At 34.7% G+C, this 26,706-nt stretch overlaps 1 protein-coding gene, 1 long non-coding RNA gene and 1 pseudogene across 2 annotated transcripts; 1 reads left to right on the top strand and 2 right to left on the bottom strand.

Annotated features, from left to right (window-relative positions):
- Positions 1-26,706, top strand: Pka-R2 (cAMP-dependent protein kinase type II regulatory subunit). The gene is made up of 5 exons (XM_088032365.1): positions 1-93; positions 10,062-10,310; positions 16,108-16,387; positions 20,889-21,409; positions 23,985-26,706. The coding sequence occupies exons 2-5, from the start codon at positions 10,091-10,093 to the stop codon at positions 24,113-24,115; spliced, it is 1,152 nt and encodes a 383-aa protein (XP_087888491.1). The 5' UTR covers positions 1-93; positions 10,062-10,090; the 3' UTR covers positions 24,116-26,706.
- On the bottom strand, positions 5,801-6,464 carry LOC148181058 (protein D2 pseudogene; annotated as a pseudogene).
- LOC148181057 (uncharacterized) lies at positions 22,025-22,876 on the bottom strand. Its single transcript, XR_015771701.1, has 2 exons — positions 22,712-22,876; positions 22,025-22,257 (listed from the first exon to the last, which is right to left on the bottom strand). It is a non-coding gene; the product is annotated as an uncharacterized LOC148181057 (long non-coding RNA).

The raw sequence follows: 26,706 nt of genomic DNA, 5'->3' as shown, positions 1-26,706 counted from the left end.
GACGGAAGCCCTAAGTCCGGAGGCCGATGCTAGTGTGTTGGGGGCATTCGTGAGGCACCTGGAGGACTGTGATACCGCAGCGCGGCTTTTCAGGTACTACTTCAACCCCAGAACTTCGCTCGGAACCCGTAGTGCCCTTTACAAGCGACAGTTTGAGGTTAAGTACATGAGTTATGGCCGACGTTTCGAGCGAGGTAGCTGGAGGCTTAAGAAATTTGACTGTGGAGGGTCGGAAACGGAAATAAGCGGTTAGTGTGGTTACGATTCGTACAAATTCATTCATTCTGTGTTGAGGGGTCATCTTGATAAAAAGAGAGGAATAAGAGAGAAGGAAAAAGTAGGGGTGAAATCAAGCTCGAATTAGGGTCGATGAGTTCACGCTGAACGCTTTTTGGGGATTAATCACCTCAAAAAACTACACGTTTTGGTGTAATTGTAACAAAATCGCTCTCTAAACGGGGACTCCTTTACGAGCACTGTCACATGTTCTAAAATATTATTTATAAATGAACTAATTTGGTACAATTTTTGGCTTTAAAATATTTAATAAATTCATATCTATGGTTTACTCGTATATTCAGGAATTTGTCAAGCAAGTATAGTTCCACCAAGTTGGTCTGAGCTACCATGAAATCATAAAAATTTGCGGACAACCGCAACCGGGCAGCTTGAATAGTTTTTCAAGTGCATATAATGAGGGTTTATTTACTCAAATTTGCACCCTGCGATAAGAACACCATCCCAGGCCAGGGCAGCAATTTTGTCATAAATCTCAAAATGCCACAAGCTGTCCAGTTGCGGTGGTAGCACTCAAATTTTTATGATTTTATGGTGGCTCAGACCAACTTGGTGGAACTATTACAAAAAATCAAGTTTCAACAGGTTTGACAAATTTTTACTTACTTTTACAAACATTAAACACACTTAGTTTTCCAGTTTATTAGTTGCTTAGTAGATGTTAAGCTTCTGATATTGAGGTAAATTGTATTCTGATATGTATTGATTTATTCATTACTAAATTTAATGTTTAATCAGCTGTGCAGAAGTTGCTATCTGGTTTTGAAGGCTTACAAAGTATAGTCGAAATTCGTTACTAATTTCTCCACTTTCTGTAGAAGTTGTTGATAGTTAATCGAACAAAAACTTAAAAATTTTGAGTTTAATTTTTATTATCTAACAGAAAAGTGAAAAACGAACATGAATAATAATTAATGTTAACAAATTATGTAGCCAACACGATAACTGGTTTTTCATATTTATAATGCTGATAAGGCTTAAGACAAGTTTTTGACACGTACTGCTAAAATTATTCGTTATGGCTTATTAAAAGTTTCTCTATCTAGATTAAAAATTTTTATCAAGATGTGTTACCGACTCCCTGCGAACACCAAAAGCTTGAAGTAAAGTTTTGTTCTAAATAAAATAAGTAGATCAGTTAAATACTTTGTCATTATCACATACTCAGCCAGATTTTCTTCTGAACATAAAATTATTGCATAAAACATAAAATCAAAGCGAGTTTCGTGAGGATAATTTGAAGGTTTATGGACGATATTAAAAAGTAATAAAAGTTGCTTACGTAAGTGATTTCTGTGCAAAATGTCATCAAACATTTATAATTTATGAAATATTGAACATTTTTAAATTATATAATAAAAAAGGTACACTTTTTGTCATAGAATTTTAGACAGGGTTTTTACGATAAGCCAACTAAAATTAATGTGAACTATACTTAAATGTCATTATGATTGTTGTTCCAAAACTTTTACGTTGATTTTTATGGGGAACATAAAGATTTTTTTTACATTTTGACGGGTGACTATGTGCAAAATTCTATGATCAAAAGAATACATGGCAGTTGATGGATTTTATGTGCGTCATTCCATAAATGTCTGAAAATTTAATGCCTTCAATATAAGACGATACATAACTTAGTCTCAGTTTTGTTATTTTGAAAACAATTTACCTGTTTCCTCAAAAATTATGTAAAAATTAATTTTGTCAAATTTAGTTACAAGCCAAGGATTGCTGATGCCAAACTACTTTCTGGTTCTTTATATTTCAACAACTAAAAAATTGAATTTTGCTCCTGTAGTGTAAAAATTCTATACAATAGATAGCCGATACTAATATTTATGCTTCAGAAATTTCAAGTCATGTCTTTAATTGAAGAGACAGTCTTTTGCTTCTGTCAAGTAATTTAACGTTGTCAAACTGGAAAATTTGAGAAAATTTTAGCATTTCAAGACAGTTTTCATCTTATAACTTCAAAATTGGAAGCTGTCAAAGTGACAATTAAGGGCACGTTGTGGAATTCCTAAAGTAACTGAAGATGTGTTTTTATTTGATCTCTCGATACATTTACATTTATATTTGATTAAATCATAACACATATTGGTACATTTAGCAGTTTTCTGTTCTAAACATGGAATTTAAACGATGAAATGTGCATAAATGTAGATGTAGATATACATTTAATTCCTCATTTTATGAAATAATGACAGAGGAAGTATTAAAAATTTAAACAGCGTGTTAACGAAATATTTGCACAATTGGTTGTCAGCTTGTTAGTAATGACTGACTAATGAGTAGAACGCAAAATAAGAAATTGAATGCAGGTTTTGTTTTACGCCACTGACTGATTGGTTTAATCAGGGGTTCATTGCTGTTTTCATTTATAACTTGTTGTGTCGTCCAACTGGGATTTCATTTCGCGTCTTAAATTTTGCCATTTATTCGGAAAAGCTACATTTTTTTAACTAATGAAATAAATACCTGTTTTACATTGTTCTTCTGCTGGATTTGTGTGAACTTTGTCGGTCTAAACCTAAATTTTCCAGAAACCCTATTCTGTCCCAATTTTTGTTCAATAATTCTATTAATAAAAATGCACTTATGAATATCACAAGTACATACTATTAATTAATTATTTAAAGAATAAAGAAATTAAAGATTATATATAATAAAAATTTAAAGATTAAAGAATAAAAGTTTAATACCAAAATTAAGGATTTCTGAGCAATCATTTCAGGTTCAAATGAATTTTTTACCTAAAGGACATCGTTCACATGAAACCATAGTTACATTATTCGTTCATGAGCCGACAATACTACACAGCAACATTACTATGGCTTTGAATACTGGAAATTTAATTTATTGAAGGAACAATTCCGCTATGTTGCAATTTTGCTAATTTTATTTGGTCCTACTGCGAAAACAGAAACTGAAATTTTTTTTAACAGTTTTTTGGTACTCTGGGGGACCACACAATTATCCCCTTTCAAGGTGGTGCGCTACTTTCCGCACACTCTGTATATACAGGCTCTCCCAGAACTCATGACCCAAAGAGCAAGTGAGGGTGCCGACGGCAATATAGATGGTAAATTTCATTTCGGATTGGCTATCGTTTTTTTTGTCTTAACTCGATTATTTTTTGAGCTAGAAAATTTTTGTTTCTAAATATTGGTTCAAAATTGTTGCCTTCATAAGCCTTTTTTCTCTGGGACACGAGTTCTGGGACACTCTGTATTTTGTTTACTTTATAATACATATGTACCACTATACTCTTTTTTGGCTGGCGATTTTTAATATGCTCTGATGTCAAAAATGTTTTAAAGGGGTTAAGGTTTAAGGATAACAGTATAATTAATGAATTGAGATAACATGTACACATACTAGGGTGTATCAGTCGTAAGACACGGATAATCTCTGCAGTATGCAGTATGTTATTTTTTAAAAGAACAGCATTTTTAATTCTCTTGTTTAAAAATTAAGGATTATGGGTTAATCTGGTAGCCATTAGTTTGAAAGGATTCCAGTATTGCAGCAAAATTTTCACCCCTAGAAAGAGAGCAGTATCCAAATGAATGTACCGACGCTAGTTTTTTAATCTATTGATCGTCATTCGTAATACTATCATTTATTTTGTTTATAAAACAGTGTTGTAAATGATTAGTTTGTTTATAAGATCGAATAGAGTGTAGATTCACATCTTTCCTCACGAAGCAATGTAAAAAATTAACACAGTCTACAATGCTTTAACAAATCTCAGCTTTTGAAACATGCAAACGTGATCAAAAATTCCCCTTTGCTTCCCGTCAATCTTTTCATTCATAACTTGAAATATTCTTAAAAATTTAAGAACTTTAGTTACAGAAGATCGAATACCGTATAAATAAAATAAAATCAAGGTCAAGGATACGAGAATTATATTGACCACAAGCAAGGTGTTAACAAGCCTTGTTAACGAAAGAAATAGTTGAAACAGTTATCTAACTCTCTTTTTAAAGCATCTATATAAATGGATAAAATTAAAAAAATAATTTTTCTTTGGTTTTAGGATGGTGCTACCACGTTTTAAAACACACATAATGCAAGAATGGCATACAATTAATTATTATTGACGTGTTTATTAGTGTAGTTCAGATAGAAAAAATAAATTGATTGATGGTGTTCATTGTTTAATTTAAAGGAGTTCTGCAGTTACCATCTCAAATTGCATTCATGTGACCATAATTTTATAATCATATCATCACTTTTGTACCCTACCGCGATAATTATAACATGACAAATTTCGAAAACTTTTACTAAAAAAGTTCCGCATAATCTGTATTCTTCCCAAGAAAGTGTTTAGTAGTCAGCGTGATTTCTTTGATGTTCCGACGGCGTAAACTATTTCTTGAAAGTTTGCGGAAGTTTCCTCAACAGTTAATTTCCCATTTGTGTTCGAGCGTCAAGTTGTCAGTTTCGAAACTGTAGATGTATTCTAGGTTTGGTTCTTAAAAAATTCACCAAAGCGTTGTCACTTTTTTAATTTTAGGGGTTAGTTTATAAAAATATGTAAATAAAAAACTTGAACTTCTCTCCGATTTCGCTTTAAGGTTGGCCTAATTTTTTTCCGAAACAGAAAAGATCGTTGGCAAAAATACTTCATATAATTAAACAAAATGATAAGGAAAAGCAGTTTTGGAAACCCGCCAAATGTGGACTTTTGTAATAGAGAGAACAGTTCCGTAATACTAAACTTTTACGCTTTGTCTTTCTAAACTAAGCTGGAGAGTTATTAAACATGATCCAAACTTCAACTTTAACCTTTTCTTGACGAAATTTAAGCTTCAACCATTGTACTTACATGTAACTAGTTTGCATAAAAAAAGAGTTCCATTTATCGCTACCTGTTCCTCTATTTGCAACACTTGTTAAAAGTATAATAGGTTAAATGTGAAACATCAAGAGATTTAGACGATATTGATTTTTCGATCAATTCCTTGTTGCGCACTGATAAATAATAATGATCCTATATTTAATCTTATTAAACGTTGTGTGATTATCGATAATCGTTCTGTTAGTGTTTTATTTCATATCTAAAAACAAACTATCAACAAAACCGGAAAAATTAAGTTCCACCTTGGTGGATCAATGGTATACCGCCGACATTCACTAAATACTTAATGACAAATTGGGACAGAAATAATTGCCGCCACTTTAATTGTCATGTCACCTACGCTAAAGATTATTCATCTTTAACAAAAAAGAGCTGTACAAGCTTGTGGATGATAATTGATAAAAGAAACTACTAATTTTTAATTTCCTAATATTACATAATTAGTAGCCACTATAGATATATTTATGTTGTTTTCTTTTATTTATTACTACTTGGTGGTTTTTAACATGTTTGTAGAACAAATATTTAATTGCAATTAATATAAAAATTTTGGCAGCCATTACTCTTATCGTTAAGTGTAAATTTTCAAATAAGTCTTTAAATTATCATTTTCTTAACTTTGATTCACATATTTATTTAAAGCCCTAACTTTTTGTACAAAATAGGTACATACTTATCCCACTGGGCTTGAAAAAAATTGCCTGCTATGGGCCGTCCCAATTTGTACTTCATAGCAAATTTTCCAACAGCGAATCCGCCACGATTTGCAGCAGACTTACTGGATAGGCGTTTTTCCTCAAACTTAATCATTCCGTTTTGCTTATAAATAAGAAAGATGTATCGATGAAATCCAGTACCTTTTGGGGGTGCTGCTCCTATATAGTCTGAAAGGACTTCCCCTAGTTCAATGTCACCACCGGGAATGTTACCAACCAACCAATGCTGCCATTCTCTAAACGTAGGCTTTTTGCGGCTGGGGGCATCAGGATCAGTCATACAAAGAGTGTAAAATTGAGCTTTGGAGACTTTCCATGTCACTTCTGGAGCGTCTTTTACTTCAGTTGGCGTTAATTCGTTCCCAAACTGCACTGTGGCTCCACTGGGGTAGTTTACATCCGCTGCTAGTAATGGAGCTACATCCACAACTTCGGGTACAATGCCGTGGTGTTCCATAGCTTTCGCTATGGTGGAGTAAACTCGAGTTGAGAGTAGTAACCGTGTAAAAACGATCATTTTGGCGAAATATTCATGTCGGTTTCATAAATAGTACGCTGACTGTGGAAATTTGACAGTCATCGCTACTAACCTACTGGGATAACACTGCATGTCAGTTCATCGCGTTATTTATCTGAAAGACATCTATCAAAAATCCTTCCCTCAAGCCCTCAGCACTTCTTCCCAAAGAGCCTGCGTTAATAATTGAACTCGCAGACCTGTTCAGATGATGACAACATATTGATCAAAATTTGTTGTGATTGGCAGTTGTAACCATCCACCTTTAATTTTGGATGATACCAAACACCGCGTGTGCTTACGTCACAGCACGGATTAAAATCGTTTGAACGTATACAATGAATTGTCATTCCCCGCGACAAATAAATTTAACGAAAATAACACAAGCAACTCTAATAATATAATGAAAATAGAAAATGCGTGATCGCGAACCATCGTTACGAAATTTGTTTGGAATAAACGACGAATTCCTGCGGTTGCGACGGCAAAAAAAAAGGGTTTCATCCCTGACCTAGTTCGCCGTCGTGACGCCGCAGGTTTTCTAGCAACCTGTCAGTAGGAAGTACGCCGGACGAGATGATTTATTTTGAGTACAAGCAACGGCAGAAGTGAACAAAAAGGGATGTTTACATCTTGTAACACGTGTTGACAACGTAAAAAGACAAGTTTTTGGAGCATGTCACTTTTTGTTAGTGTTACAATATGAAAATAAGATGTGAACCTACTGTTTGAAAATCGATGACAGAAAGAGAAATAGTAAACCATAAACCGAGGATGATATTAAATAAGCAAATTCGTATTAAAAGGGCGTAAAAAAGGTTATTGTAAAACGATAAAAATTCTTCAATTTTTTTTCTAAATTTCTTGTTTTGATAAATTGATAAAATAACATTATTTGCATATAATATGTACAGTATACAACTAGAAAGTCTGGTATTACGAGGAAAATATTTTTATAAAAAACTTCTGAACTTCTAAACATGTTTTTTGCACACGGGGGAGTTTATAATGGAAAAATGCTTAGCTTTTTGCAGAATAATATGCGAAATATTTATTTCCATCTCAGCTACTATCTAGAAACACGCTGCAAAAATCAACTAATCTGACCGTTTACAATTTTGAATTTGGACAAAAATACGTATCAGGCGGAATGACACAGATTTAGAATAGTTGATGGTTTCGCCTGGGTAAAAAGAGACAGTTTCACTTAAATTTTTATTTTGTAAAAAACATGCAATGGCTTAAAATAAGAGAAAAAGGGTGTCATTTAAAAAAAGTAAATTAACTTTTTTGTAAACAAAAAAAGGGAACCCGAATTCTAGATTACCGTATGTTATGGTTATGATATGATATTGAAAGAGCCGCTTGCAGTACAGACCACATCATTATCATTACCTTTTAATTTTATATTCTTGGTGTGGGTTGTTACTATTCATAATAAATACGTTTTATAATAGAATACCTCCGTTTCGGAGGTCCCTGTCTTTTATCATTGAAAATGTTTCCCATTTATTTGCAGTTTAGGAAGCGTAATAACAAACTTTGGCCATACGTTTCGCTTTCTCGATCAAGGTAATAAAGGCACTTCATCCTACGCCTCACCTCATTTAAATTTGGCTCTCAGTTGTAAACCGATCTGACGTTGCGACAGTAACAAATGCACCTCATAACCAATTAAACCAAGCGGTTTGTAACGGTTTCGCTGTAAAAGTCTCGTACATAGATGCTAAGAAACTCGTTTGAATTAATAAATTTCAGTCTCTCGTCTATAAATCACAAGGATAATGTTCTCTTCGTATTGGGTGTTTATTATCAATTGAACTGGGACACGGGTGTTCTCGATAATGTATGAAAAGTGCAGGCACTAAGAGTTGGCCCTGTGGAACGCCCTGTGACGGTATTAAAATGTATATCGATTGAGGGGTGTTCCGATTATACGCTTGACTGAATTTCAAACGGAGGGACCGTTTTCAAATTACAATAAATTTTCGGCCAGAATTGATTTTGAGGTTAGCGTTGGAGTTGAGAATGGTTCGATAAAAAAGTCATCAAAAATAAGTGACATTCATGTTTGAATTGAATTTTAAATTTCGCTAATTAGTTTAAGAGGATTAGAAAAATAGAGATAATTTTATTAAATTAAACGAATCCGCTAACTTTTGACTTTGTAGTTCTTCCAACTCCCAACTCAATTTGCATAAAGTTGAACCATCTTAAACAAAATTCTCACTCGTTAATATATTTGAGTTAGTCAATACCGGAGCTGATTGTAATTCAAACTGAATTTCCATATTTTTTTGCTTAAACAGATCGAAAATTTTGATACCTAGCAAAATTTAATTTCTTTTCACGAACGGATGTGTTAGTTTTCTTCTGTATTGACTAACTCAAATATATTAACAAGTGAGAATTTTGTTTGAGATGGTGACTACATAAAAATGTAGTCGTCATGTTAAGTTTTGAGAGCTTGTTTACCCATCTTTTAAAATAAAACAGGGGATAAAATAAACAAACTTGTTTTTACATTATTGAAGTTTACACATTCATAGATTTTTAATGAAGAAATTAACTACCGAATTTATGGAACTTTTATCTACAACGTCATTTTTTACTCAATCAAGAAAAAGTGTGAATGTTCTAAATTATTTTATTCGGAATATGACTAATTTTGCAAAAGACATTTTTAAATAAAACCATTGGCAAAAATAACAGCGCTTGTAATTAGAAAAATGTTGGTAGCCCTAGTCTCAATTGAGTTTGACATTTCAGAATTGTCCTATCCATGACAACAATGATATCGTTGCATTTTAATTAAGATTCAACCTCGTACTATCAAAGAAACGTTTTCACAAGACGAGCAGGGTATAACCAACACTTTTCAAATCTCAAAGCCCACTTTGACGGCGTTTTGTTCAATTGCTTGGTACAAATAATATTAAATGAAATAAAGTGAATCTACTTGGAAAATGCGTCAAGTGTTAATCCTGTTCTTTTTAAGCTTAAAATCCAATATATCCTTAAAATGTCCGGAACGCTATAATAGTGAGACATAAGGGAAAGAGCTGATAAGAATTGAGGTCAAAACAATAAAGTTTAGTTGTGTGGGAGTAAGTGAGTTTTTTACATATTTTTATACGAATTGGGGCGTTTATTGTGTTGTACAATAATTATTAGGATTATTGTTAACTGTCCCAAATGTATTTCGAATTTTTATCGATAAGCTACTCTGGAAGATTGAGTTGCGCTGCAACACACAATTTTCAGTGCGAAATATTAAACTATAAATGGCAATTGTGGCAACAATACTGTATTTAAAGCAGTCCAGTAACAACAGCTTTATATATCCCCATGAGTTTTGTTTTCATTGCAAAGAATTCCTCTCTGACAATTTTAGAATGACAAATTTAGACAAATCGATCTCCATTCAGTTGTCAACGAGGCAGCTGTCGTCTCATGACAGCGCTCATTACTGACGTTTATTCTGTGTTGATATCTTCATTCTTTTGGCCGCTAAATTGGAAAATTCTAAGTTTTTGCATCTTGACCTTCCAGATAGAACTCTCCTTTCATGTTGGATCCTTTCCCCTGATTCCTTGCACTGACTCCAGAATTGGTAACCTCGCCTTCGTTCCACTTGGATTTAGCAGTGATTTCTTTCTTTCAGATACACACGTCGTAGAGTAATTGTAAGATATGAGTCGGAGCCAAGGACGTATTCAAGTCCCAGATGATCTTCGCGAGGTGCTTCTCGAGTTCACCATAAGTTATCTTCTTGAACAGCCCGGAGATGTCGTCAATTATGCGGCGGACTATTTTACTAGACTCAGAGATACCAGGACGACCCAGATAGTGTTCGACCCGGCGGGGACTACAGCGTCCTCTCCTGAAGAGTCCACATTGTCGAGGGAGGAAGGTCAGTTTATAGTTTTGTGGTGTTGGGTGGAGTTTTTATGGAAAGATATTCAAGGAATTTTGTTTTTCCGATTTTGATCTATAAATCCTACTTACGTGTTTATAAGATTGCCAACTTATTTCAGATTATGTAGTTACTGGCTACATTTGCATTTACTCAAGCATTGGAAGATAACAATAGAACCTATTTGTTTCAATGCCACGATTGTTTATTTAGAAGTTAGAGATCTTAAAAACACGATTTGTCTGCTAGTGCGTTTATCAAGTGTATCAAAAAATCAATCATAATTTATTGGGGTTGTTAGATTTAGGCCAAATATAGCGATTTTTAAGGGGTCCATTAGGTTTAAACATACACTTGAACTACATATTTGCTGTTTTTTCTTAAAATGAAAGTTTACTTTTCTGCATTTTAGTTCCTCGTTGAATATGGCTTTTATGGGTAAACCTCCGCTCACTCCGTCTGTACGATTAGATAGAAATATGATTAAATACAGAAAACACTTTCCAGTGGAAATTAAATCAGAACCGAATTTAAAGTTTTTACGTCTACAGAATTACGTTTCCAAGGAGATGAGAGGAACACTGTTGCCTCAGTCACCGCCACCATCATGTTCTGCCATAACTTTCCCCCTGTCATCGCAATTTATTTTTTCAAAGTAATAAAAAGTGTGATACGATTTAAGCTTCAAAAAAAACGTAATTAGTGTACAATTCTCATCGCGTAGTGCGATCCAATAAAAGATATTTCAAAATGCGTCATCCAGAGGGTGTCTCCGACAATTCCGGCGATATGACATCTCAAGTAATCTTCTATTGCACCGAAGATGAAGCTGGGGATGACGAAGGTACAAAAAATTCCTCAAAAATAGATTTTGTAAAAAATGAGATGAGCGTAGGAGTTCGTATTTTTATTTTGTTTTCCGAATGATAGAATGCAAGCAGCTGTAAAATTAATTAACTTTGTCTCTTTGAATAGACCGACGCGACTGTGGCATTCGCGAAAAATTAAAAATGAAGAAGACAGTAAATAAAAGAGTTGATGAGAGAGAGCGTGATGCAGCAGAGATGAATCGATTAATTGGGGCAGCGGGACTAAAATAGGGCTGAAGCAGATTTGTTAATAAATAATTATGGAGGTTTTTCCAACGAATTATTTTTAAAATGTTTACATTCGGGTTTGTGTTAAAATGACCGAAAAAAACAAATGTTGGGAATTACTACATGCAGCATAATCGAACATTTTTTGCATTTATTGTCGTGCAGTTATTTACTCGGATGCAGAGCAAAACTCGCAAAGTTAGTTATAAATATTTGAGCTGTGGTGTACTTGCATACGTGATTTTTTGAATTATTTACTCCTTACATTTTCGAGAAAAGAAAAAATAGACATAAATGAAGTCTCGCAGGAAATTGTATAGTTTATCATTATTAAAAACGGAAGAAATTGGATTATAATCTCTCCGGTTCTCTACTGAGAAGTTTCATGCATCCAAATTAATCTAAAACTGACCGCTTTTAGGGTTCGGTTTTTACCTTCCGTTTACTTTCCGTATTAACAGAATAAAACATTCATCGTTACCCATTTTCCGCTCTCTGCATGGAATATTTAAGTTTTAAGTGGCTTCCGTGTTTACATTTTCCCAACACATTATTTACAAATCAAGCAAGTTGCTACGACTGAACGGAGTTGGTAGTAGAGTGGGCGCCACTGATTAAAAAATTACGGACTTCGCTATTGTTCTTATTCTCATTTTCTTTGGAGGAGTTTCGCCTACGCTTCGGTAATGGGAAAGGGGATGAATCAGTTTTCCCGTAGTGTACAAGGTTTTGTTTCCAACGGATTCGGTCTCAAGGGAGTAATGATGAGGCCGTGATCGCGTGAAAGAGAAGTTGGAGTTGTTCGGTTCGGCGACATGCGTGGAAGGTGCTAAGGGGGGTGGCAGCTCTCATGGGAGAGGGTTGATGGAGTGTAAAAGGTGATCATCAAAATTTGGAGAAGTGTTTGAAGTTTGAGGAGAAGACAGTATGCAATTCGGGTTTACGCGAAAACTCAGACTAACAAATCGGGAAATCGAAATCAGTCATGTGGATTTTTTCTTGTAAATTGGTACATAAAATAAATGATTTTTAAAGAAGCGATCTGGTGGATTAGCGACTATGGATTAATTCCTAGGAAACTGTCCAATTTGTGGGGAAATAAGAGAATTATCGTTGATCTCTCTTGTCACTAAAACAATAAAGGCAGATGGACCAATATTTAGTATGAGCAAATGAAATCTCACTGTGTTTACATGGACTCGAGTAATGCGAATTAACTCGAGTCCTGTTCATGTTTAGAGACAAATATTCCACCAATTTTCCAAGTCAATTCGCCATTGTAGAATATTATTTGTTTCATTAGTACAAAAAATACGTGTTTTCGGATCAAGTAAGAAAGTTTTCCGAAAGCGCTCAGTTTTATAATAAGTACTGTAAACTCAGATGACATACACCTGGTAAACATTTTATGGCTTAAGTCAAACCACCCTTAAGGGCTCCACAAACCTCGTTCTTGCACGACGGTTTCGATTGTTGGAACGATCGGTCGGAAAAACCGAGGTCTGTAAGTAAAAACCGTCGGTTCAACACGACGGTTTTTGCCCACTTAGGTGGGCCGATTTTGGTGGAATTTATACAAAGGTTCTATTTGTTCATAATAAACAAACGATGAAAATTTGAACAAAAAGCATACCTAATAAAATGGGAGTAACTTAATGTGAGCATATTCAATGTAGCCTAAAGCAACTCTGGCGGTATGTGGACGCGCGTTGTCCTACTGAAATCTAGGGTCTCTCAGTTGTTGTACGAAGAGGGTTACAATTGGCTCTAGGATGTCCTCCACGTAACGATGCGCGTTAAAATTACCAGCCTGGAAAACTACAGGAGACTGTCTACCGTGAGTAATGGCACCCCGAACCATGGCACTCTCCCGCAGCCCAATAATTCGTCTTCGCTCAAACTCACTCACTTGTTGAAAGTGTCAATTCTGGGGAACTCGAGGCATTGTTTAAAAGGCTCTTGTTAAGAATGCGTCGCTACAACTGTTAAAAGTACTCTTTCAAGAAGCAAGAACCCCTCAGGAAAGCACAACCAGTTGAAATATCTTGATGAAATGCTTTTCTGCAAATTTCATCAAAATCCGCTAACAACTTCTAGGTGTTGCATCTTTTTTGGAAATTAGTATATGTATGTATCGGTGATTTTCTGTTACCGAGTCCAAACAATTTACAGCAAGAATCACAAAAAAGCAGTACATAATACATAATTACATCACTTCACAATATTTTTGTATTGGCATAAATGCATGTATTGTTTTTTACCATTCGTATCGTTATTGTTTATTGTACTTGTATTGTTTAAATGCATGCGTTTTTGTCTTGAAGAACAAATAAGATCATTAAGTACCTACTAAATTACAAAAACGCGATGTCCTTACGTCACCAAGATAATTGTGTTTGCGATGAAAAATTCAGTCTTTTCTTCTCATGTCTGAACTTTCAACCTTAAAGCTATTTATTTGAGTATATTGGAAAACTCTTATATCTTACATCGCGTATTGGTTTTTGCAATTCGGAGTTAACCCCGAATTCCGAAACTCTCAAACTGCTCTATGCGCCATTTCCAGTTTTCCAATTATATGGATTAAATTAGCGAGTTTTTTTTAATTAATCACAATTTGCTCGCAGTTATTTTCCAACATTTTCAACAGACTAAATCGCGTATATTCTCTTGTTTCAAATACACGAACCAATATAATATTCCATGCTAGTTCACCAATGTTCATCTCACGTCCGTGCAATTTCACGACTTCGAAAATTCGAACGAAAAATTTATGTACCCAATAAAAAAAAACATTCCATTTGATCAATAAATCAACAACAATAACGGTAAACGCTGCTTTTTTAAAACATACAAATTGGATTTATTACATAGCAGACTTAATGCAATTTTATCGGCGCTTCATGTCGTCATGAAAAATTTATCCGAAATCCTTCCACTTTGCCTGTGCGCTAATACCTGACAGATATTTAAAATTTTGCGTAAATAAAGCACCTGTGCATTTTTTGATTCATGAGAAAATTTACATCGTTTTTTTCAGGAATGAAGACGTTAGGTGTAACACACTTTCGTAATAAAGTGTTCTAGAAGTAACCTTAATTGCGAGATTAAAATGAAATTGTCATTGCGTCCGAGACCGGACTTTCTCTTGTCCTAATTTGGAAACGACAAACTGGACCAAACGAGTTGACGACCGCCGTGTTAATTTCTAGCGCAAATAGCAATAAACTGTGTTTAGAAATTACGCGTAAACAAGGAGCTAACGTCGACTTGAGTGATGTATACATTTACTAGTACAAATATTTATTATTACGTTCATTCAAGGCAAGATAAATCTAAAAGTGGGCTAGTTTCAGGTTTAAGAAAATTGAAATTTGATACAATTGGCTCATTCTTAAAATGAAACTTTTCGTGATTCACAGGCTGTGTAAATAACAAATGTAGTCTTAGATAAATTGAAGATTGATTTTTGTGGCACGGTTATATACATGCTTCTGCATTTTCATTTTTCACAATTGGTGCATAGGTATAGTTTGGGGACTGAAATACCGTGTTTATGACTTAACTGGGGTACTCACTGCACAAAGAACCGAAACCACAAGATAAAGGAATCAACAACGGTGGTGGTTTCGTCTCTTTGTGCAGTGAGTACCCCAATTAAGTCATAAACACGGTATTTCAGTCCCCGAACTATACTTCAAGAACAGCTCGAGTTTTAGTTTCCTTTGAGATATTGTAAGAACAATGGAAAAATTGTAAAAAACGACTCACTTGCGTTCAGGAGCTTACTCTTCCTTTCGTTTAATTAAGCAAAAAATGATCAATTTTTGTGTATTGAGAATAATTGTTATAATGACAACTGACAATAATTATAACTTAACTGAAGATGGGCTTTAAATAAACTATCAATTAATCTCTTTTCGGTAATTTGCGGAGTAGAATTTTGAAATTATCTACGTTAATTTTCGAAGTAGAATTTTGAAATTTTCCACACTCATAAAACTTGGTGAAGCGGATTATTAAGTGCGACGCAGCGTATGTACTTATGTATAATTAAAATAAAAGCTTACGATTAATCGACCAAGTACTAATTAAGGTTTTCTTATAATTACAATTATTACAACAAGCAGATATTTATATCTCTGTCAATTCTTTGACGTATCTCAGTAAAAACTCTATAACTCGAACCATCCATCCATTTTCCAGAAAAAATATAGAGTTATCACGACTTCTAATTGTCAAATTCAATTATTAGAAACAACTAAATGCAGCAGACATAAATACTGTCGTTATTATCGAGTTATCGAGATTTCTCTGTAGTACGATAAGTAAAATCATGACGAAATAGATTTCACTCTACTTATAAATTCTTGTTTTCGGGTGTAACCCACGTTGTTTGTCTTGATCCCACCTTTCAATTAAAGATTGATGATCGATGTTGTTAATTTTGATTGCGGGTCCCACAGTTTTTGAGTCCGGTTCTACAATATCCATATTTTTACTTCCTTCTATGTAATTGAACCGGTCATTTTAAAACCTGCGAAATTCGATGACGTCCGCGCGCCTCATCATTTTCCAATTTTCCATAATGACCCTTGTCATTTTATGCTCGAAACGATCTCTTTCAGCCGAGCATTTATCGAAATGTTGTAAAAGTCGCTTACGTCACGATAACGCATCGTTTTAAATTGTTACAGAACCACCTGTTAGCCGATTTTCGGGACGTCGTAAATCCGTCTTTGCCGAAACATACGATCCCGAAGAAGACGAGGATGATGGTGGTAAAGTTATCTTCCCAAAATCCGACGAACAACGTCAAAGACTGGCAGAAGCCGTTCGTAATATTCTGTTGTTCCGGGCCCTCGACAAGGAGCAGATGCAGGAAGTGTTGGATGCCATGTTCGAGAGGGTGGTGCAAGCAGAAGAATTGGTTATCAAGCAAGGCGACGATGGAGATAATTTCTATGTTATACAAAAGTAAGGAGAATGTAAAAAACGAAGGGAGTTGATTTTGCTATTGTCGCGTATTCATAATTATAGTCATTGGGGAAAAAACTGAGGCACGTGCTTAGTTAATTAGATAACTACTAAAAATCACTACCGTCGTCTGTTTTGTTAGTTGCATTGTTTCGAGCAGAAAGAACTAATGAAGGTTATTGTTTGGTTGGTACATTCATTGATGTCATTATTTAAATTGTTTATTTGATGAATGTGTATTGTGTGGGTTAAAAATAACAAATCTTAATTAACAATTATTAATATAAAGATGTTTGTCGTAGCTACCTTAGCGATTGGAAAATAAAATAATCAGTTGATTCCCACGCTGTTTAAAAAACAATCAAATCAATAAAGATTGCTTGGAAATTTCAATAAACACATTAAACGTTTTTCCAATTTAACATTAGTTTGTTGAACCCTGTTGGCGGAAATAAAACTGATTAAATTGCTTGACCCAAACTTGCTGAATAAAAGATGCAGAGTTACCTGTATATGACACAGCTTTAAACCTTTGGGTCACATAATAACAGAAATCTGCTCTATCTAATAAGATTTCAAAACTTTGAAAAGATCCATTTTCGGTTATTTGAATCAAAAAGTCTAAGGAAAGCTAAAAAAACCTATTTGCATTATAAAACTTCATGTAAAAAGTCCATGCTAATTTTCGCGTCAGTCTGTTACGTATGTATACATGTATACATCAGTGTAGGCAGAATTTTCCGCAGATTCCAAATCTGGGATTTAAATTCAGATACGACTACAAATAACCGAGTTATGGCTGATTAAAGTTTTGAAAAGTTGATTTTCATTTTTTCTCGTTTTTCCCAATTTTTAAAGTTAAATATCTCGGAAACTATTAGAGATATTGAGATGCGGTTTGCGCCATCGTTTTTCTCGGCTCATTTTACGTTAGAAAAAGTGCTTAAAAGCCCAAAATTCGATAGTCGATTTTTTGCGAAAAAAAAATCCGACTCAAACGATAAAAAAATTTCAATTTTTTTATTTTTTACCATAACTCGTAAACTGTTTGTCTGATCGATCTAAAATTTTGCCAGTAGATAGACCTCGAGCTCCTCTTTCGAATGATAAATAATACAAAGGTGTTAAACGTCGCTTTTACATTGAAAACAGTGATTGAAAATCACCCGAAAATGACCACTTCCAAACAGTTTTTGGTCAATGCCTTGTTTATTTCTTAGGCAGACTCAACAAATTTTGACTCATTTTACGCAGAATGTCACGCTGAATCCAAATCTGGCATTTAAATTCAAATCCGACAACAAATAACTGAGTTATGGCTGTTTGAATTTTTGGGTTGTCGCCAGAGGGCCAAATTTTTGAAGGTTCAAAACAATTCGTGCTCGATATCTCGAAAACTTTTCCAGATATTGGAATGCGGTTTGCGGCATCGTTTTTCTCGCGATTTTTTACATAAAAAATAGTTTTTAGATTTTCCAATAGTCGAAAGTTGCAGTTTTTTGCGAAAATTTATGATTAAAACAATGTCAAACTTCTCATATCGATATCTCGCTTATTTTTTAGAGTAAACTTGAGTTATTATACATCAGTGTACGCAGAATTTTCCGCAGATTCCAAATCTGGGATTTAAATTCGGATCCGAGTACAAATAACCAAGTTATGGCTGATTAAAGTTTTGAAAAGTTGATTTTCATTTTTTCTCGTTTTTCCCAATTTTTAAAGTTAAATATCTCGGAAACTATTAGAGATATTGAGATGCGGTTTGCGCCATCGTTTTTCTCGGCTCATTTTACGTTAGAAAAAGTGCTTAAAAGCCCAAAATTCGATAGTCGATTTTTTGCGAAAAAGAAATCCGACTCAAACGATAAAAAATTTTCAATTTTTTTATTTTTAACCATAACTCGTAAACTGTTTGTCTGATCGATCTCAAATTTTGCCAGTAGATAGACCTCGAGCTCCTCTTTCGAATGATATGTAATACAAAGGTATTAAACGTCGCTTTTACATTGAAAGCAGTGATTGAAAATCACCCCAAAATGACCACTTCCAAACAGTTTTTGGTCAATGCCTTGTTTATTTCTTAGGCAAACTCAACAAATTTTGACTCATTTTACGCAGAATGTCACGCTGAATCCAAATCTGGCATTTAAATTCAAATCCGAGAACAAATAAATGAGTTATGGCTGTTTGAATTTTTGGGTTGTCGCCAGAGGGCCAAATTTTTGAAGGTTCAAAACAATTCGTGCTCGATATCTCGAAAAAATAGTTTTTAGATTTTTCAATAGTCGAAAGTTGCAGTTTTTTGCAAAAATTTTATGATTAAAACAATGCCAAACTTCTCACTTATTTTTTAGAGTAAACTTGAGTTATCATCAAAGATTTACAGGCGGATACACTTTTTGTCGGCTTTTCCTGGACAAAAAATCTCCATTGTTACGGTATCATTCTTGTTATACAAAAAAGTTACTCTCTTATTTTATAATGTATTGGACTGAACGTCCATCGTAATTGAAAATATGACTTTTTTATTGGTTGTTGGTCTCAATGAATTAATAAGGTAATAACCATCAATAAGGTTATAAACGGTCGAGTATAAAACGGCTATTGGAAAGCGTTTAACAATATGACGTTGTGAAAATTATACGTTACTAATCTAATAACACTAATCCGGTTTTGTAACATTCGGTTTATGGATTATGTTCGATGCAGTTGCAGAATGTTCTAGTTACGATGGAAGTAGAAAATAAAGTTAACATTTACGCGTATTTTACTTCTTTGATTTCACTTCTCAAACGTAATAAACCAGTGGAATACGACAATTTGTGCCCGGAAGATTGATTCTTGAATTCGCAGAATAAATAGTGGAAAAGTTACCTTCAAATGTTGTAACGTGTGTTTAGATTTAATACTGTTTTGTCTTTGATTTTGAACAGAATTAAAAGAATTTGTTCCATGTGTCAAATTTATCAAAATACAATAGCACAATACTAAATTTTAGAGTAGTCGTCAGAAAACATATATTTCACTTGTGCTAATCCAGTATCCTTAACTTTAGTTAAAAAAAAGAGTTGTGGAAAAATAAACAAGTTAGGAAAGTTGCAATACGCATATGTCTAGAGCCCCTTAAACGGCTGTAGATATACCAAATATTACTAAGTTGAAATCAACTAAACACCTTTATACATGACGTTTGTTTCCATCTCTACTAAATACATATTTAGCTCAATGTAGGCAATTCAAAATACGCTTTTCTTTATCTGTTTGTAGAAGAGAAATTTTATTTCACAGTTTGGAAGCAGTCGACATAATGACGTTGTTCTCAAGCAAGTAGGTGAAAAAAGAGTTTTTCAAAACGATTTTATGTGGGGTGTCATTCGTTCAAATCTGACCATAAATAATTAAAAATCTACTGTTTTCTCACACACCAAAAGTTGTCGAACAATGCTGACATCAGTTTAATCTGAGTTTAATCATCGCTCTGATAATGCTGAACAGTACATTTTTAGTTGTTGTGAACACCAAGAATCAATCCAAGAAAATTCTTTTATAAATAACTAAATGCAGCATCAAAGATTTTTGTCAATCATTCTGTTGCTTCATATTATGTTGCTTTGTTAGTTTGGCACTCAATTGCTTACGTGGTCATAGCATTAATACTCCTTTGATTGCCCCTAAGTTTCTACTAACGTTAAGATCCTTTTATGCTCTGAAATATGGCCTGGGTGGTTTAATTGCTCCCACCTACTTACTATCATATGCTGGAATAATAATGTCAACACGTGTCGGATAACCAAGAGTCTAGTTATACCCTTGTTACATTACTTCAGAACATTGTATAAAGTTGGTATTAATAATTAAAATCTTTGGATGATACTAAAAATATTACTGGAATTCTCACGACCTTCCACCTTGCGTCATCTAAACAGTGAGAGAATATTTATATGTTGCACTACGGTGGTCAAGGTGGTCATTTTACATCGATTGTTGTTTTATTATACTTAATAATTATAATAAGGTACGTGGGTATTCACGGAATGAATAGATATAAAACGCAGGATACAGTCAATCAATGGGAAAATAGGTATTAAAAAACATTTGTTATTTAACTGGGCATTTTAACGTTACATACTATCAAGTGATTAAATAAGAACGCATCCTCGATCATCTTTAGTCATGTCTTTCATTGATTCATTTGTTTATGTCAAGTAATCTGACGTTGAAGATCTTGGGATAGTATTGAAAGAAGTTCAGAGAAACTTTTTGAATAATATTTTCTTGTTTAATTGATTTGATCACAATACTTACTCGTGCTTTGCAGTTTCCTATTTTTAAAACAGATTTCATCGTTTGACTTTAAAATTGACAGTTGTAAATAACATGAATAAAAAAATAATCAAAGACATGCTTTGAAATGTCAAAGGTGTCTAAGGATGAGTTTTAATGTTGCAACCAGTACTCCCATGGGTAATACGAAAATTAAGTAGATTTTTAACTTTTTCAGTGGCATATTCCACGCCCTCGTCGGCGAGCCAGGCCAAGAACCAAAGCACATCCATACGTACGAGAACAGTGGCAGTTTTGGTGAACTAGCTCTACTATATAACATGCCAAGGGCGGCAACGATCAAAGCCCATACAGACGGCTCTTTGTGGGCGATGGACCGTCAAACGTTTAGGCGCATCCTGCTCAAGTCGGCGTTCAAAAAACGAAAGATGTACGAATCGTTGATCGAAAGCGTTCCTATGTTAAAAACTTTACAGCCGTACGAACGGATGAATCTTGCCGACGCCCTCGTACCCAAGACGTACTCGAAGGGAGACAGGATAATAAAACAAGGCGACGCTGCCGATGGAATGTACTTCCTTGAAGACGGCGTTATTATCATCAGCGTTTTGGATGACAGTGGTAAAGAAGTAGAGATTAACCGTTTGACTAAAGGAGGATACTTTGGAGAATTGGCGTTGGTCACACATAGGCCGAGGGCGGCGTCGGCCTACGCCGACGGAGACGTCAAACTAGCATGTAAGTTTTAAGTTTTGAGTGTCTTCACGTGTTGTGTGATATCACGTGTGGATAGGAAAACCTGTAAGCATTGATTTACACGTTTTCACGTTTCATGCGTGGAAAATCGCAGCGTACAAATTGCCTACAAATACAGTGTTATTAAATCAAATAAGAAAATAATGAACGCTTTCTGCGAAATTCCAGCTACTCTTTACTTGTATCTTGTTACCGACAGATAAAAGCAACCGCTGTGCCTGTTATCTACTAAATATTGTTTAAATAGCTGGCGTTAAATACACAGTAGTGATATTTGCTTTTGTAATTTTCACATTTCGCAAACATCTTCATCTATTATCTTGTGAAGTAAATTAGAAAAGTAAGTGAAAAATTCTTATTCCGAGTGTTTTACGAGCCCATTCTCCCAATGGGAAAATCCCTAATTGTCTACAGTTTTGTGATTTCGCGTAAATATTATTTTATTGTATGTTTTCAATCACAATAAACGAGGTTATATAGTGGCAATGACCGCCATTTTGCTTTTATTTGACGTTCGCAATTTTCAACTTTTTAATTACGGGACTGCATTAACCAGTCTTCTATCAAATGACATGGAAATGCAATCAATAGAATGTACAAATGATTGCAAGGCTTTTTCCCCTAATGCTTGGAAATGTCAGGATTACCTTCAATTCTAAATTTAGTTGCATTTTGTTTAAATTGGTACTGCAAACGGTATGCAACTAATTATCCTGGCAAAGGTTGTTTCAATTTATTCGACGTTGAACAGGATAATCAGAAGTAATTCGAGTCTGCTGCTTTTTGCCGCCCACATCGGTAAGCCTGGGCCTACTTCTCCATTTGTATCCCTGTAACAATGACAGGAATAAAAATAGCATGCATCAGACAACTTTAAGAAGTCCGGAACATTCCGGCTGTCCAACCGTATTTTCTTGGGAGATTTACTTATTGTTATTTCTAAAGGTCACGATGGTTTCGAACGTGTTTATTTAACGGGCTTTTAAAACAGATGTAACATATTAAATAGGGTGTAGTAATTATAAATTAAATAAGGTCCCCAATAAATAAAATGCCGAGAGCGAAGCTGAGACGAGCTTGAGCATCAATAAAAGTTTATTAGGTTACATAGGAAGCACAGGTAGTGGTAGTTGCACTTGAAAGGTCATGCAGCTAACTCGATTATTTTGTACTGCCATAACAAGGTCTCAGTAGAAGCAACTTTATAAAAACAAATATCAAGCAGAGTGCATAGTACAGTAATTAAATGAAAAGCATCTAATAGTTTAATTTGATGTTACGAACCAACGAACTCCTCGTCACTTCGAGTTTATCTAAAATCTTCGCCGTTTCAAACTTTATGAGAACAAGCTCGCACATGTTCTGTGTTTAAACAGAGCACAGTGGTATTTTGTTTGTGGACAGATATGAATTTATTCTAGGAACATCCACGACTAATGTGTCACATTTAGATAGTACAAATATTGCTGAACATGGCATTTTGTTGTTGTTGTCTCTGTTCCAGAGGACCACTTCGAGCATATTTTGTGTAAATACAGCGTGTCCGGAAAGTGGCGCACCACCTTGAAAAGGGGTAATTGTCCCCCAGAGTACCCCCATAATTTAAAAGGTCGGCTCATGAACGAGTAATGTAACTATGGTTTCACGTGAACGATGCCACACTGATCGAGATTGTTGATTCAAAAATCTGTTCAGTTTTCAGGGATTTCTTACAAGATTTTTCCAATTTTCTTTGCACCATGCCTTTGCGCAAAATGTCCTTTAGATAACGAATTCATTTGAACGTAAAATTTTTGCACAGAAATTGTTAATTTTCGCATCAAACTTTTGCCTCTTCAATCCATCATATCTCGAAAAATTGAAGATATGGATTTTTCCGGTGATCTATGGCATTGCCCGATGATACAGTTTCACGATGGTGCGCTACTTTCCGGACACCTGTATATGAGAGAGTCGAATTTATGAAAATCAGACCACGCAAAGTGCAATACATTCCTTAAATTAGACTATTTTTTGACGATATTTTTACGGGAACAGTAGAAAGTAATTTTTCTAAATTAGAATTGCCTCCTAATTCTGAATGCGAAGTCTGTTTTTTTCATCAGAACAGGACAGATAGCTTGTAAAATATTTTTTTTCGAACAGTGCGTCAACTTCTCAACATTATTATTTGTTTTGTTACTTCTAAACGATAAATAGATAGGAATGTATTTGGCAGGGCGTCAAAAAGGCTAGTTCTCAGTCTTTTTAATAATACATTACAATGAAAAATTATGTAGAAAATTGCATATGAAAATGTTTAAAATCTGAGATTAAAACTCTAGTGACGAGTTTTATAGGTTGCTGCGAAGCTTTTTAAAACACTGTCGAGCAATTCCATAACTTTGCTAGTTTTCAAGAATAATTGAAGAAAATTTGTATATAGATGAAGAATATTTTTGAATCCGGACCCTGATAGAAACAAATCAGATCAGATACAAATTATTTAGATATTAAATTTGGTAGTATTTAAAATGGCGCCATAAAGACCATTGTTGTTATAGTTTTTTTTTTGCAGTTTTGGACGTGGAGGCGTTCGAGCGACTCTTGGGCCCGTGTATGCAACTGATGAAGCGCAACATAACCGACTACGAAGAACAAATGCTCAAGATATTCGGCTCAAAGCATAACATCCGAGACATCCGATGAACGGAGTCGAGCTCCCGCCTTCTCTGAACGATAGTCGAATCCCATGCCCCCAAATTGTATTAATTTTAAATTATTACATGTCGAGTAGTAAACAGTCAAGATGTTTACGTCACTAAATAGCTGCATCACATGCAAAAACAAAACAAACAAAAAAAAGTTTATTGTAAAACGGGAAGCAAAGTTTACTAGTCATGTGTATATAATGTTATGAGAGTCCTTGTGCTTTGTTGTTGCGACGGTCCAGGATGGCCCTCTACTGCTGGACGGTGCGCGGCCACGTTTATTCCCTTTGTTCTAATGCCTGCCGTCTCTAAAATGCCCAGTATTGTATGTGTGTTATTGGATGCAAGTTATTTGTATTATTCAAGTCTTCTAAAGTGTCGGTTTTTTCCATTCCCCGCTTATTGTTTGACAGATCGCGACGCGGTCAGGCGTTTATAGGCATGCTGTAGCAATATCACGAACGTTGTGCCAAAAGTTTATACAAAAAGTATAAAAGACACGCAATAATTTGGCAGATCCACAGTATTGTCAATTAGAATAAGCGGGGTAGGTGCATCCGAAGCGGGACCGGAACACCTAATAGTATTAGAAATGTAGCATCCACGTGTTGAAAGATTGAACAGACGGTAGTCGGAAGTAAGGATGCGAATTCTTCTCTCTACTAACGTATTTTTGTACACGATATTTAATCAAAATACATAACTGTCACAAGACAATATTGAGAAAATTCATGCCTTCCCCTTTACCGCCTGCTGGATACGCCACTGGAATTAAACCAACCAGTATGTAATGAAAAAATCAATAAAAGTTTTTCTGGTCGGTAGCCTCAAGTTCAATGACCATCTCATAGCTAAGTATCTCTTGAAAAACCATTTTAGGTTTTTTCCACACAAATTGACCCGAATCTCAGGCTAATGACTGGAAAAATATTTTCAATTGCAATTTACGTGATTACGATATGGTGGCGTATTCTCTTTCAATCTGACTGCAATAATTTATCTGTGCTGTTTTTTATTTTATCATATTTATCTATTATATCGGAAACGATGGCGCAATTCTTTTTGATGTGTCATCGGGGTTTCAGTAGGCGCACATTTTTTGTCCTTTTGATCTCATGGACGCACGGTATTTAGATTACTTGTATTATCTATCCTATTAGAAGTAAGTCTGTAAAGCTTTTGGCACAAATCGTTCAGTCAGTGTAAAACGCTTAATAACCGCCCTTTGCATTTGTACAAAAATAATATTGCCATTGTTGGTTTTAATGTTCCATATTACATGTGATTAAGGTGTTCTTTATTGAGGCTATTTTGTTTTTTAGTTATCGTGTACTTTTTATTTCTTGTTGATTTTGTTTACAGACACAGAAGACTAGAAACTCCACGTGAGTCTGTTAATAGTTGTTAATCGTACAAAGAGAAAGAAAGTGGTTATCACATCTTCTTTATACATACTATATATTTATTATAATGTTATTATTCGTGTGTGCTCTGATAATGAAAAGAATTTGTCACAACCCAGTTTCATAATATCTGTCGAACAATCAGTTTGTTTGTCGCTTTTGGAGCTTATTCGAAAGGACGTGCTCGAAAAGCCGACAGACAGTAATATAATCTAAGGCTGAATAACATATAAATATATGGAGAGTCAAGAAAATTGGATATTAAGTGAAATGGAGTATTTATTTTGGAAGTATTAGATGTATTTATGTATTGATAAACGGAATTGAGAGATGGAGAAACCGTTCAATATTCCCTAGTTATAGTAACTTTTTTTAAGCAAAAGTTACTCATATCACTAAGTTCAGGTGAAAGGTCGAATAATAAATAGTCCTTATAACAAACGTAAATTTGTAAGTTAATAACAAACTTTTTTATGTTGTGGGTGGGACATGTTAGACCCGCTAAAATTAGGTGCCTCTCGTGTTCATGATCGAATTAGTAATTATTTAATCAAAGGAAATCAAAACATAATCATTAGCATGGTACATTTTAGACTAGTTAAGTCAACATAAAAATGGTCTATTATGTGCCTTACACCTCCTAACTCCACGCTTACTGAAGATCGGGCACAACTGAGATCGTTCATCGAGATTCAAGACGGATTGTGATCGGTCTAACAAATCCCACCCCATTTAGCACAATTCTAATATTTAAATGTGTAGGTAATAGCTAGGTGTATTATGTAGTGGCTTGTCAGTTCATATTCACTGTTTCGAGAGAAGGTAGCAAACAGGTCGGTTCATCCTATGTGTTATTTGTCAAAGTTGAATGTTGATTGTTTACGTGGTATGTGTTTCTGTCCCGACCATCTCTTCATCAGGTCACCCAAAGTCGGAGCGAACAAAAACGAACCGACTGTGGTGATTTATACTGTAAGGTGTCTCTAAGCACGAATATTGCCTTTTTACTTATCGTACCAAAAAGATTAGAATCTCATTAAGTTATTTGTACACAAAAATAATTATAAGTGTTCGCCATGTCACATGCCATATTCTAAACACTCTGAGCTGACTCGCTCATCCTGTCTGAGATTCCTTAGTCATATGTACTGCTTCCACCATGATGACTAAATGAGCTTATTAAATT

Source organism: Gnatocerus cornutus, chromosome 1, assembly GCF_029298725.1.
Source record: "Gnatocerus cornutus isolate USDA-ARS CGAHR chromosome 1, icGnaCorn1.1, whole genome shotgun sequence".
NCBI lineage: Eukaryota > Metazoa > Arthropoda > Insecta > Coleoptera > Tenebrionidae > Gnatocerus > Gnatocerus cornutus.
The sequence above is the reverse complement of the archived record's forward strand: the minus strand, read 5'-3'. Positions and strand labels throughout refer to the sequence as shown.

Excerpts from the sequence above, each read along its gene's own strand:
- Pka-R2 (XM_088032365.1), top strand. The coding sequence starts at position 10,091 with ATGAGTCGGAGCCAAGGACGTATTCAAGTCCCAGATGATCTTCGCGAG. Across the intron at positions 10,311-16,107 it reads CACATTGTCGAGGGAGGAAG|AACCACCTGTTAGCCGATTT; the intron begins GTCAGTTTATAG and ends AAATTGTTACAG. Across the intron at positions 21,410-23,984 it reads CGGAGACGTCAAACTAGCAT|TTTTGGACGTGGAGGCGTTC; the intron begins GTAAGTTTTAAG and ends TTTTTTTTGCAG.